The sequence below is a fragment of the Dryobates pubescens genome, chromosome 24, assembly GCF_014839835.1.
Source record: "Dryobates pubescens isolate bDryPub1 chromosome 24, bDryPub1.pri, whole genome shotgun sequence".
NCBI classification, from domain to species: domain Eukaryota; kingdom Metazoa; phylum Chordata; class Aves; order Piciformes; family Picidae; genus Dryobates; species Dryobates pubescens.
Genome location: NC_071635.1, coordinates 5,456,556 through 5,470,091, shown reverse-complemented (window position 1 = coordinate 5,470,091; position 13,536 = coordinate 5,456,556). Strand labels below are relative to the sequence as shown.

Below are 13,536 nucleotides of genomic sequence, written 5' to 3'. Positions count from 1 at the left end.
ATGATTGCGGGGGGGAGGGGGTGGCAGCAAGGAGAGTGGACAGTGTCTCACGACAGCATTTTCTAACCATTGCCTCCATCACCACAAGTACACCACACCCAGCCTTTGGGTACACACCCCCAGGCACCACACTCTTACCTTTACAGACAATCTCTTGCAGTTGAAGCCACCTTCAGAGCAGGACTGGCAGGCATCTGGCTTCATAGAGGACACCTAGGAAGTTCCATTTCCTTGTCCATTAACCTCCAGCACAACAGTGAAGTCAGCTGCTTGTCAACAAGATGTACATTACACTGCCCAGGGAAGCTGGCCTATTCAGCTAGCTCAGCAATGTCTGGAGCTGTTTAAGCTTTGAGGGAGAATCCCAAGAACCCAAACTCTGCATACCCAAGAGGGATTGATCTGGCAGATTTTTTAAACAAGACCACATTCAATTGATTTCCCAATTTACTAAAGCCTTGAGCAGCACCCCAGCCTCTGCAAAACAGTAAAGATGTGCATCTCAACCAGTTATTTATGAGTCTCCTCTTCAGTGTAGCCTAGTCTTCTGCTAAGAGCAGCCCACACACTGAACCATCAGCTATGGACATGTAGTTAAAAGGGGGAAATGGGAATTAACATTTTCTATTCATTGAGAAAAACAAAAACTGTTTGTCACTGGCACAAACTCAACCTTCCTGAAGTTGCAAGTCCAGTATTTACTTTCTGAGGAAGAACCAAAAAGAATGCACCAGAAGAACAGTTCCTGCCTACTCCTTACACCAGTAGGGAGGAAACCACAGTAAAACAGCAATTCCCAAACCTCAGAGAACAAACCCACAAAACATTAAGAAAAATATTTCAACCATGAGCTTTGATAAACAAGTTTAATAATCCACTGCTTTACAGGACAGTTACTTAAAATCTGGGCTTCAACAGTGAAACATTATGAGACTTAAAAGCCAATTTTCCAACACCTAAGACAGACTTCAGCAATTCTGTTCATTCTACCCAGAACTGACCAAGCAGTTCAGAGCCGTGGTTTGCTAAAACCAAACACTGTACACACCACAACAATCTGCTTCCTTCTTGCACAGCACTCCGGAGCTGATCACCAACGGTCCATATTTCCATTTGCCTAACATCTCCAGACAAAGCAAACTTCTGATCCCTTGCTGTGCCCTCCTTACCGAGCTGGGTATTTTCAGGAGCTCTTAGAACAGCACCTCACATTAACAATGCCTCCAGTGAGGCCTTTCTACTACTCACACTGCCACCACTGCAGTAAAACTGGTTTTCCCTACCAAAGAACAAGGCTATTCCCAGCTATGACAATCCCTACTCCAGAAGCAATCCAGACCTCTGCAGAAGTTCTGGACTGCACACGGACACACAGCTTCTTGCTGTCCATGAAGCACACCACACAACGGCACAGATTTACCCCTCTCCCCACTACACACATGAGAAATGAGTGTATATACACCACAAATGAAGGACAAGTTTGTTCCCTATTCCCAGGCATAGTTTGGGAAATTTAAATAAAGTAAGGAAAAATAGAATTCTATTTATTCAACTTGCTCCTTGGTTTAAGAGAAGGTAAAATAGGTGTCAGTATAGACACAGCAGTTTTAGTTCTGTGATGAATTAGAGTAAGCCTGCTATGGCCACGCAGTTCAGAACTGCATTTCATACCTACTCCATCTTATTATTCAAGTCAGTCCAAACCCCAAACTCCATGGAAGGAAGAGCAAACTGTGTTTTGGAGAAAATGACAGTCAAGGCAGCCCCCACAGCTTGGAAGTTTCATAACAGAAAAGCAAGTGTCTCCACTTTGATCCTACCCGTGGTTTGAAGCAGGGGTGTGCTCTGCTTGGACAAACAGCAGCTGTCAGGAGGCCAAGCTCAGTGCTGTCAGGTGCAGAACCTGCCTGCTGGGTGAGGTGATGTGCCAGGCTGGTCACTGGAAGGCAGGTACCTGTTACTGCTTGTACCAAAAACAATTCCAAAAGTTATCTAGCTTCAGTCTCAGAATAATTCACTTTAGCAAAACAAGACTAAGAAAAAGATTCAGAGAGGAGGCACAGGACTAGGGGAAGAATCATTATCTATCAGTCATCAGCGGGTGGGGAAGCCTCCTCTATGGGTCCCTCCACGTCCCCCTCTGAAGCCACCCCTCTCACCCCGGAAGTTAGTTCTGTTCCTCTCTCTGCCCCTTTCTCCTCGCCCTGCTGATGTCCCTCCTCGTCCTCCTCCCCTGGGAGCACCACCGCCCCGGTCAGACTTGGACTTGGGTGGTGGTGACTTGGGACGAAGTCTCTCTATCTCTTCGGTGCAGCCCGTCAGGTGGGAGTTAGGAGCTGTGAAGTATGAAGAGTATGTTTCTGCATTGAAGTTGCTGTTGGTGAGGGTGGGTCCTACAGTCAGCCAACCTGGGGAACAAAGGCAGTGTCAGCGACAGCAAACGTCAGGCTTCAGGGGCCTTGTCCTTTGCCTAGTAAATGACAACTGAAGTAGATAGGGACAGACACTTACCTACACATCACCTGCACTGATCAGAAAGGAAAGGGCACCTCCAGGAAAGCCAGAGGTGTTGAGAAGTTCAGATTTGAGTTTGATATTCTTAAAGGCTTCTTTTCTTTCTTTTTTTTAATTATGCCTGGCTATGGGAATATTCCCTCTGTGGTTTCACAAGACCCCTTCTGCCTCCTTCCTACCTGTTCTTACACCACAGCAATGCTTTCCAGCCTCTCTGTGACCAGACTAGATCGGCAGCAGAACCCCCCCATCAAGTGCCCTCAGATGATGGAAGAGTTATTAAATTACAGTTTCTGTGTATCTGTCAAAAGTCGAGTTACCTGGTCGAATTGTACTGTCCCTTCCAAAGAGATGAAGACGTCGCCGTCCAAGGCAGAAATGCTCAATGATGTGGAAAATCTCCACGGGTTTTTCTATGTTGCCAATTTCAGGCTCCTCTGTGATGATCAGGTCAATATCAACATTGGCATGGATGAAGTCCCCATCCGTGCTGCGACGCACAGTTCCCTTAATGCCCATGAGGCAGTGCTCCTGCACATGCACAATAGACACAGCACCTTGTCACATGCTGCACGGCTGCTGCAGCACCCACGTCTGTGGTTTGAGCACCACAGAGAGAAAGAAGCTCTAGGCAGAGGAGATCCTTCTCCTGTACAGAGAAGTCGGAAGCATGAACATGAAGAACAAACCAAGCTGGAGCTACCAAAAGAGTCTTTTAAAAGCAATGTCAGCTATATGTGGCTTGAACTATGCTATAGAGTGGTAAAACTCAAACAGAAGTTTTGGACATGGACTTCTCCAATTAGTGCAATGTTAGGGCTTTAAGCTGGAAACGCTGAGAAATCACCATGAGGAAAGAAAGAACGAGGTGCTGGCAAGAGCAAGGCACTAGTGATTGTCATCAACGCTTGTATCAGCACTCTGATCATGCCTTTATTCACACAAATAACTTCCACAACTCTCAGTGAACACAAGATGTACTTTTCATCATGTACCTCTGTTACAGAAGCAGCCTTCACCATCAGATCTTTCTAAAAGGTATCACTGTATCAAACAAGTAAAACCAAACAACTATCAAATTGTAAATGCACTCTCAGCCAACTCCATCAGCATTCCAAGTGTTCTTAACTGCAACATGCCTTGCTTTCCTTTCCTCTAAACCACCATAGATCATTTTAAGTGACTAGTACATAGAATCCATGAATGAGACATCACTGTAATTGGTACAGGATGTACAGAGGGTTCCTTGTACTCATTTCAGAGTTCTGTTTCTGGCAATGTAAAGCTCAGATGAGCCATTTTCCCCAGTATCATAAACCACTGATTCATTAAACACCACCAGATGGCTCTGAAAAAGTTGCAGACAAAATGATCATTTCCAGATTTTTGAGGAGAGTTTTAAGAGCTAGTGAATAAATACGAAAGGCAGAATAGGTGACCTACCAAATGTATGCAGGTGGTCAACTGCACCCAACCTACAGAGTTTTCAGATCTTAAATTTAGCTACATAAAAAGGCAGAATACTGCTAAACAAGCTAGCCATCAAGCAAAGCCCCATCCAACCTGGTTGATTCTCTTCTGTTCTATCTAGAACACTTTATTTCTGTAAATTAGAGAAATGTCATTCCTTTAGTACCTTAGATTCTAGAACAGGTGGCAGAGGATAAAGCATCCACCTAGAGTTACCTGAACACAGCAGCACAGCATTTGCTGTTGGAATCCCTGGTAAATAAACATTGCACAACAGACTATTTATTTAGTCAGAATAAAATAGCTCGGTTTGCAATGTTTATTGTGAACAGTGACCTCAGCTCACCCCTTGCTCAATAAACAGAAATTCTCTAATACCAGAAACCATCCTCTGTTAAAGACAGAAATTCCTCCCCAGATCCTCCTGTGTTAGGTTTAACTTCTCCCTCACGAGTGAGTGCACATATTTGCAACGCTACGTGCAACACACACAGTATTTGTACTTCTGAATATTTATAACCAGTGTAGCACGCTTTCAAACTTCTAATTAATGTAAATGCAAGGGAAAGAAAGACTCCAGGTATCTGAAAGAGAAGCATACACTCCTAAAAACCAGCAAATGTGAGAACAGGGCTGAGGATGTTTAATACCAATGAGTAATGAATTAATGTGGAATGAGTCCTGAGGTTAATGGCACTTCAAATTATTAAACTGTCACCCAACTCCACATTCAGTACAAGTGCCACAGTTACACCCATGTACACCCAACCTAACTCTTTCTTCATCCTAGCTACATTGTAATGGTTTTAATAGCACTGGAGTCTCTTAAATCAGAGGACTTCATAATCTACACTTTGGAAGACTTCTTTCGACATTTAGTCACATTCTACTGCCAAGTTTAGTTCCATTCTGTAGGTGTTCCTCCACCTGCGAATCCTCTTCCCTAACCTAGAAAGGAGGTTGCTAATAGGCTAACTGCTTATTTACCATTTATCCATAACTGAAACATCTCCCAGGTCAAAACCACTGCCACATACATTAATATTTTCTAATTCAGTTTCTGTTTCATTATTGTTCATCAATCTCTAAAACCTCCTCAGGTACCCACACTTCAACAAGGCTCAAGTAAGTACCACATTTAGAGAATAAAAACTCACCAACCAGTGTTAAATGCAGGTGACATTTCTCTGTCTCACACTGACTGAAGTCTAAAAGGGGACAAAAGTTCATCCTGTGGGACACTGGGTGTTTCACTAGCATGAAGAGACAGGATAGAAACAGAGAACAAATTGAACCAAATCCTTACCTTGGTTCTCTGGAAAACAGCCTTAGGGTCTAGAGTCTTGGTCTTTCCAGGATTGTTCTTATTGGTTTTAATCCAACAGATGTCTTCACATCTTCTGTAACCCCATTTGCGCAGACACTAAATGTTGTAGACAGATAAAACAGTTCACACTACACCAAACACTTAAGTAACCTAAGCTGAACGTTCATGTAGATACTTGATCATAGGATCATAGAATGGTTTGGGTTGGAGAGACCTCCAAAGGTCATCTAGTCCAACTTCCCTGCAGTCAGCAGGGACATCCTCCATTAGATCAGGTTGCTCAGAACTTTGTTGAGCCTCACCTTGAAGACGTCCAGGGATGTGGCCTCAAATATTGAGCTGGGCAACCTGTTCATGTGTTCCACCACCCTCACGCTAAAGAACGTGTACCTAACATCCAATCTAAATGTCCCCTTCTCTAATTTCAAACCACTGCCCCTCATCACTGCAGACCTGTGTAAACAGTCCCTCTGCAGCCTTCGTGTAGGCCCCCTTGAGATACTGGAAGGCTGCTATTAGATATCCCTGGAGGCTTCTCTTCTCCAGGCTGAATAACCCCAGCTCCCTCAGTCTGTCCTTGTAGCAGAGGTGTTACAGCCCCCTCATCATTTTTGTGGCCCTCCTCTGGACTTGCTCCATCAGGTCCACGTCCTTCCTCTGTTGAGGTCTCCAGAGCTGGACACAGTACTCCAGGTGAGGTGAGCAAAGTGGCAGAACTGCCTCTGTCAACCTGCTGACCATGCTTCTTTTGATGCAGCCCTGGATGCCATTGGCCTCCTGGACTTGTAAGCGCACACTGTTGGCTCACGTCCAGTTTCTCATCAACTTGTCTGTGTATCATTCTCTTTTCAATAGCTTTTTAATGGAACTCTGCACTCATTTTTACCTAGTGACACTTAAATTGAATCAGAATCAGTCCCCGTCTCCACTAATACCTGCGCTCTGGTAACTTTTCACATCAACGCAGAGTTCTACAACCAGGAAGAGAAATAGCTAAAAGCCATTGCTACCATTTTGTGGTGTTTTCCTGTATCTGTGAAAACTAAAACAACACAAAACACCCACCAACCCACAAACAAAACCAAAACAGAAAAACGCCACCAAAAAATCCCCCAAAGTTAGATGGCTCTTGAGTTTTTAAGTTCTGAGAGTGTTGTCTTGGAAAGGGAGCAAATGGGGCATTAAGCTCTTTTGGCTGTTGCTGCATTCAGGATCTGCCCAGCTACCAAAAATGTACCTGTGGCCAAAATCTCTCTCTGAAACAGCTATTTTAACCAACCTCAAAACGAACAGCAGACAAAGGAAACAGATTAGCAACCACATGTGGTCCTCTAACAAATGCCATATTGTTTCCACAGAAAGCACCGCTCGAGCTAAGCAAAGAATGTTTCAGCACTGCAAGAGCTGGAAATTCTTATTCCACCACCCCCTCAACACAAACAGTGCTACCCTGGCACACAGAAAGATTACTCAAACTCCGAAATCTTACAGGGTTATAAAACTTTGTAGAGCTCACTAGCACTAAACCTGTTTAAACTCCATGTGTTCTCTGGAAATAAGCAGTGCTATTGCACACAATTCTATCTCACTTTATGGAGTAGCAGCACCTTTCTACTAGCATGAGTATTTCTGGCAGAAAACTCTTAAGAATTCTGTTAAAAAGAAATAAAATGCGAATGGACTCAACATGGCAACATCAAAAGCAAGAGAGCAGTACAGCTTTCTAAACTCTGTAGGACCACGCTTCCTCATATACACCACATCTCAAAACTAACAGTTATCTAAACAGTTAATGCCAGATACACTTATTTAATCCCCTCAAAATCCTACATCCTCTACCACAGTAACAAAACATCCCTCAGGAGTTACTGTGGAGAATTCTATACAGAAGAAGTCAATGACAAAAATAAACTCTTGGGCCTCTTCCTGCTGAACAGAATTAAAACATCACCTTACCACTCGGCCAAGATCCAGACCCTCGCCTGAGCCACACCATAGGAACACAAATGACCTTGAAGCTGCAATCTCTTCAATTTCCAATTTCATGATCTAGTAAAAATAACAGTAATAAATGTTTCTGGATTAAATACAAATCACACCAGGAAGAATACTTAGTAAGCGTTGAAGCATTATCCCAGAAGCCATCAGGAAGCACTTCTATTAGTCAGTCTGTATACTACTCATGGCCATGCCCTCAGAATTGTTTTCCAGAGTATGTTGCATAAGTTACCTTATCAGCACTCAAGAGCATGTTTTCAACACAGCTGATGACCAGTGTAATTTTTCATTTTAACAGTAATTCTATCTGTATAGAAAATTCTAGACTTGAAAAACTAATACAATCCTGTCCAGATTTCAGCTGGAAGGGAACACCGACGTGATTTCCACCCCTATAAATCCCTGCTTCATTTTGTCATTCAATTGGTAGGGAAAAGATAAAACAACAGAGAAACAGGGCTCTGTTTCTTTTCAGCCCTTGAGTTATTTCTGTGAAGACACATCATAAAACCCCAGCTTATTTCCTATTACTATACAGGAAAGACATTCTCTCCATTTTCACTTTAAGGAAAAAAGCAGCAAGAATTTATCGGGACAGTGGTTCAACAATGACAAATGAGCAACATTCAGGATGAAATAACTTCAGATGCAAAGCATCTGTTACTCATTACAAGTTGAAAAGACTCATCTGTAACTTGCTAACACATCAAATCAGGCTTCATTCTGTGCTGCTGTGAAGAAAAATAATGCAGTAGAAGCCATTCTAAGAGAGCATAACTCCCAACTAAGATAAGAGGATGGCTCCTGCCTCCAGCACTTACAGCTCTGTTAGGACAGAATGTTTTTTCCCCAGGCAATGCTGCCAGGCATCATTTTTATTGGATGTAACTGAAGGCTAACACAGAAGCTATCTATTCCTTAACACATAGTTACCCAATCTCTTATCACAAGCATAAAAATGCCTTTGTTTTGAAATTAATTCCTTAAAGATGGGTTGGATTTTCTCTTGTTCTCGTGGTCCTTTACTTTGATTCACTTGTGTACAGGTTTCAGCCTAAGAACAAACTAAGTCTAAAGCAGCACCATCATCCCCAGCCCAAACTGCATAGAGCACAGATAGGAGTGAATGGGTTATGGCTGAAATTTTCTTGTTATGGCCAATAAAACAGTCCTGTGTTCAAGTAGGGTCTCCCCAAAATAGGGATTTATTAGTTGCATGTTCACACCCATAGGCCTGAACCTAAGAATTCCTGACATGGTTATGCCAAGATTGTTTTCATCAGCTGCTCTCTACTACAGATTGGGGCTGTTTGTTGTCTTAGGGTTTGGGGGGGGGTGGGGGTGGTTTCAATGAGGAATATTTACAATGAATATTCTGAATTTCAACAGCAAAAAATGTGAGGGTAGGGAGAAATCCCACCATTGTTTCAACAAGTTTCCACAAGGCTCAGGGAGAACAAAAACATGTATTTAATTCATTGAACTCCTCCAAACACAGTCTGTTAACACAAATAGTGTAGGCGTGTCTACAAATGTAAAGCTTCGTTTTGGTAAGAACCCCAAAACCAAAAAAATCCATTTTTCCTTAAAATACTTCTCTAAAACATTTTGACACCAAATGAAGTCCTCTATTTGCCTAAAAACCCCTATGAAATACTTCTCTGAGAAGGAAAAACACTTACATCATCCCAGGTCCAGCACTTTTCATTGGCAGTAATGCCAGTCTCTCGGTAGTACTCTTCCAGTGGTGGTTCCAGGAGAATCACATCAAACTTGGACTTCAGTTCCCTTATATCAAAAGCTTCCAAGTCTGCCTGCAAGTACCTGTTTAGAGAAAATATTATAGATGGCTTGGACAAGTTATAGCAGTGGCTGGAGATTACACTCCACACAGCACTTGCGTAGCCAGTGAAGTGGTCTCCTGTACAGTTCACGCAGCTCAAACACACTGAACCCAAGAGATGCCCAATGCAGTCTCACCTAACCTCAGATGAATGCTGCTGCATTAGACACTTTTAAAGTAGTTAGTCTCTCTCTGAAATAGTTTTTAGGATTCTAATTTAGCGAGCAGGGAACAGATGCTCACTGAATTTTCTATACATCCATGAACACGAAGGAAAAAATATCCTCATTTAAAAAGCAAACACTCGCTGCTTGGCTGACAGATTTCTGGTTTGCTTCACCTTAAAAAAAAACACCTGATTGGCAGACCACCATCATCCCTTTCCTAAGAAAGTGTATGGAAGAGATTATCATTCTTTAAGTGTATTTGGTGTTATCAGAAGGCAACATTTGCCTATTTTTCCCCCTTTTGTGCTCTAGGATGCCCAAATCCATCCAACCTCAAAACAGCCAGCTGAGTTTTGCAGTCTGTAGCTCAGCTGTTCAGACAACCACTGCAGCTTATGTGACCATCATGAAACAATGCTGGTTTTACTCAGTACAGGTTGGGACAATGGTACATTAAAAGAATTAGCTTCACATTCAGATAGGTTCACGTTCCTGGGCGTACCACACTGCATGCCCATACTGCATCTGATACTCAGCAAAAATTCTCAAATCACTTCCAGCCAGCATAAACTTTCTTGGTCTTGAACTGCAAAGCGACATCTGATTGATGGGCACTAAGAGAACAGCTGAACATTCTACCAAGTAAATCTGTTACAAAAACAACTAAGGTTATATTAAGAGGCATTTTTTAAGCTTTCATGCTATTGTAAACTGCACGTATCATGAGAATCACAACCAATGTTCTTTTAGTTCCCAAATTAAAACCTGAAGCCCCATCAGTTGGCAGTTTGGTCTTAAAAATCAAAGTTTTTGATACTATGAATAATCCACACTGGAAGGAAAAATCTAGTTCATATACTATATTAAATATCTAGCAAAACAAACTGATTTTATTCTTCTGAAGTTTCAACTGATTAATTTCTATATATGAACAGAAATAGAAAATGTAAATTCTGAGCAGGTGCTAAAGAGAGAGGTTTGCAAAGCAGACAGCCAACTTCAAACAGGTCTGGAGAAGAAAGGCATTTTCCACATAAACACTTACATGGGAGGAGTGTTAGATTTAGATATCAGCTCATCCTTCAATCTGATGAGCTCTCTAAGTTTTGGATATTCTTCAAACCTATCTGCTAAGCCTAAGAAGAAGAAAACATGAAGTTAACAACTACTTGAGAGTAAATCTGTATCAATTAAGCATTGTCTAGTATTTTGAATAGGTCCAAATGTTTTAATACTTAGCCTCAATTTTTGTTAGCATAACAAAAATTGTTAGCATAAACCAAACCCCTCACAGCAGTACTTCAGAAAAGCTTTCTGCCTTGGCCCAGTGAACTATGGCTGCAATTGACTAATCTACTCTAGAGCACTACAGTGGTCAGGAGTTCACAATTCCTTTTTCTAGGAGGAAACAATCTTTCATTTAAACTAAAAGTGCCAGACTGTTTAAAGTTATTTTGTACTCCCTCCCCTAAGATTACATTCAGATCTAATTAACATTAATTTATAGAATATTCTTATTTAAGCTTTGAAGGTGATTTCTATGGCAGCAAATGGGGTGTAGCTGGCTCCTGCGGGCACCCCTTATACAGATTTGGTACACTGTTGTCAGTCATGATTTGACTACATGCGTATTTGTTTATTGTGTTCCTAGATTTAGCTCTATGAGGTTAATTTTCAAACCTTTCATACACAGAGAATGCGAAAGGGAGAATAAGATTTTCTGCAGCAAACTTTAAAACAAAAAGAACAAGAACAAACAGAGTATTATACTCCCCCTTCCAAAAAGTAAGCAGTCACAATATGTTTTTGTTACTGCTAGTGGGAGGCTCAGTGCAAATCAAAACCATTCCCACCTCCCAAGCAGTATCTGTTCAACTTTAGTAGGAGTTATTTACAAAACTTCATGTGCATGTAAAACTTTGAATGGACCTAACCATGGGGGACAAAATCCCCACCCAAACCCACAACGCTTCACGCCTCTTCATACTTTAATTCAAACTTCCAAACTCCCAACCCCAGATCACACTGGCAAAAGCAGTTTTTTGGGCATCTAACCTTATTATCTCTCATTACATGTACATAATACCCAAAGATTGTTTTCATTCTTCTGCTTAAATATATAACATCTTAAAAACCGCAGTGTTTTTCTAATTTCCACTACTGTGCTGCTTCAAGCCAGTCCAATGCAATTATTCCCACCAGCAGAAATGGAAGCTAGTTAGCAGCAACAGATGTGAAAGAGTTTTCTATCAGGATGACTTCAGTTGCTTTAAAAATAAAAAAATTAAACAATAATATAAAAATGAATATAAAAATGAATGAATGAACCAACCAAGACAAAACCCACAGGTCTCTCCCTCTCTTCCAACAGCAACATCAAAGAGCTGTAACTGGGTGCTCTGGAACCACTACTACCCTATGGCTTTTTGTAGGCTCATATCCAGTTATAAAGTAGCATACCTCATCTCTAATGAGGGGTCTAGACTAACTGCTGCTGACCTGTGTAACAAGTTGTTCTGTCCCAATTCTTTATGCAGCACAGAACTGAAGCCCAGATGCTCTGCAGATAAAGATGTAACTGACTTGAAACAACCAGTTTTTCATACTCAACATCCAACTGTGTTTCTCAGCATTCACAAAATACAGAGAAGAAAGAGAGACTACATTGCCTCAACAGGCAAATAAAACCGCCTTGGGCTGGCATCTATAAACACAACACACTTGCCCTGACAAGCTTCAACTTGATAAAATACAGAGAACTGTTGCAGAAAACTGCAGAGGGAGCTGTCCTGCCTGCTTTAAAACCATTAACTACCAGGCACATGTTCTGGGAAACAGGACCAAACCATACCTTAGTTTTTGAAGATTACATTCAGGTAAGTAAGATTTCAAGTTCAGGGATGGCTGGAAGAACATAAACATAAAAAGTAACATCCTCTAAACTCACTGTGGTGGGCCTGCCTATGGGTTGTCAGCAGCTGTGTAACTGAGCTGGTAAGTATTATCCACATTGCTGACTGACTCAACCATTTTTCATAGTTTACATGCTACATGCGTGCCCAGGAGAGTCCAGAGAGACAAAGCTATGAAGTACACACATCTGCATTTCCCAGTAAGTGAATTAAAAAGGGCAAGAAAAAGGTGCTACTGAATATACCAAGTTACCTTCAAACAGTTACTATGACTTACCAACATCTCTGATGAAGTTCTGGGGTCTGTGTCCTGTGTCAACAAAGTGTTGGCAGTAATCATTGTGTGGATTTAAGCTCTGAGTACCCTGCAGAACAAAAGGGAGTTCAGTGAAAGCAACAGGGAGATAACTGAATGTGCACACATACACTGCACGTCAGTCTGACAAACAAAAAAGTAAGATTATTTCTTGTTAATTTTTAACATGTCTCTATAAGTGGCATTAGCAAAAATCACCGCAGTTTTAGTTCCAAAGCAGGTCCACCATTACTACAGCTCATTGTAAGTTGATCCAGATCTTTAGTCAGATCAATGTAAATGCTAGTTACAGCCAGATCTTTCACAAGAAGCTTCCATACTTGTGGATTCCTGTCAGTCACTTCAAATACCATCAGTTGGATGTGATGATCTTAAAGGTCTTTTCCAACCTCAAAGACTGATTCTGTGACTCACAGAAACAGTTTAACACAGCCATGCCAGCTTTGACTACAGGTTTAAATGCAAAACCATCTCACCTTAAGAAAGGTACTGGAGTCTTTGTAAATCTCTTCTTCATAGGGCAGGTTCTCTTCATCTTGCTGCAGCTCTACTTCATCCTTGGAAACAAAGGAGATGTAAGTACACAAGACCATGCTGTTTCTCGCATTACAGCCTGCTTCTTTCTTTAAGAAACAGAATTGTCAACAAAAAGAAATAATCTACAGCAGCAGATCATGAACAGAGCCAACTCCAGTTTTGGAGGGGGAGGAAAAAAAAAAACCTACCTATCCCCAAAAGGTCTGACCTTGTTAATGAGGGAAGCATTACTGGGAAAGGCCTCTGAGGATGAAGTTGGAAACCCTAGGCCCTGACAGTGCAGGCAGTGCTTCACAAGGCACCATGAACTTTAAAATGTTGTCCCTCCAAAATTTCACTCCTCTGACTAAAGCAGATGATACATTTTGCTGAGGGTCCTCTGCAGCAGAATCTCTGAACATTTATATGCACTCAATCATTTCTGTTCCAACCTCAGGAGCGGAAGCCATCTT

The 13,536-nt window shown here is 41.7% G+C and overlaps 1 protein-coding gene across 6 annotated transcripts in view; it reads right to left on the bottom strand.

Annotated features, from left to right (window-relative positions):
• Positions 1-636: 636 nt before the first annotated feature.
• METTL14 (methyltransferase 14, N6-adenosine-methyltransferase subunit) overlaps positions 637-13,536 on the bottom strand; it is a 35,060-nt gene continuing 22,160 nt past the window's right edge. For all 6 annotated transcript variants that reach the window (XM_054172731.1, XM_054172734.1, XM_054172732.1 and 3 more), the window contains 8 exons: positions 13,024-13,104; positions 12,509-12,596; positions 10,365-10,455; positions 8,992-9,133; positions 7,268-7,360; positions 5,291-5,407; positions 2,835-3,045; positions 637-2,408 (listed from right to left, as the gene is read on the bottom strand). In XM_054172731.1, the coding sequence (XP_054028706.1) occupies positions 2,095-2,408; positions 2,835-3,045; positions 5,291-5,407; positions 7,268-7,360; positions 8,992-9,133; positions 10,365-10,455; positions 12,509-12,596; positions 13,024-13,104 (1,137 nt within the window). In that variant the 3' untranslated portion in view covers positions 637-2,094. The remainder of the gene's footprint in view (positions 2,409-2,834; positions 3,046-5,290; positions 5,408-7,267; positions 7,361-8,991; positions 9,134-10,364; positions 10,456-12,508; positions 12,597-13,023; positions 13,105-13,536) is intronic.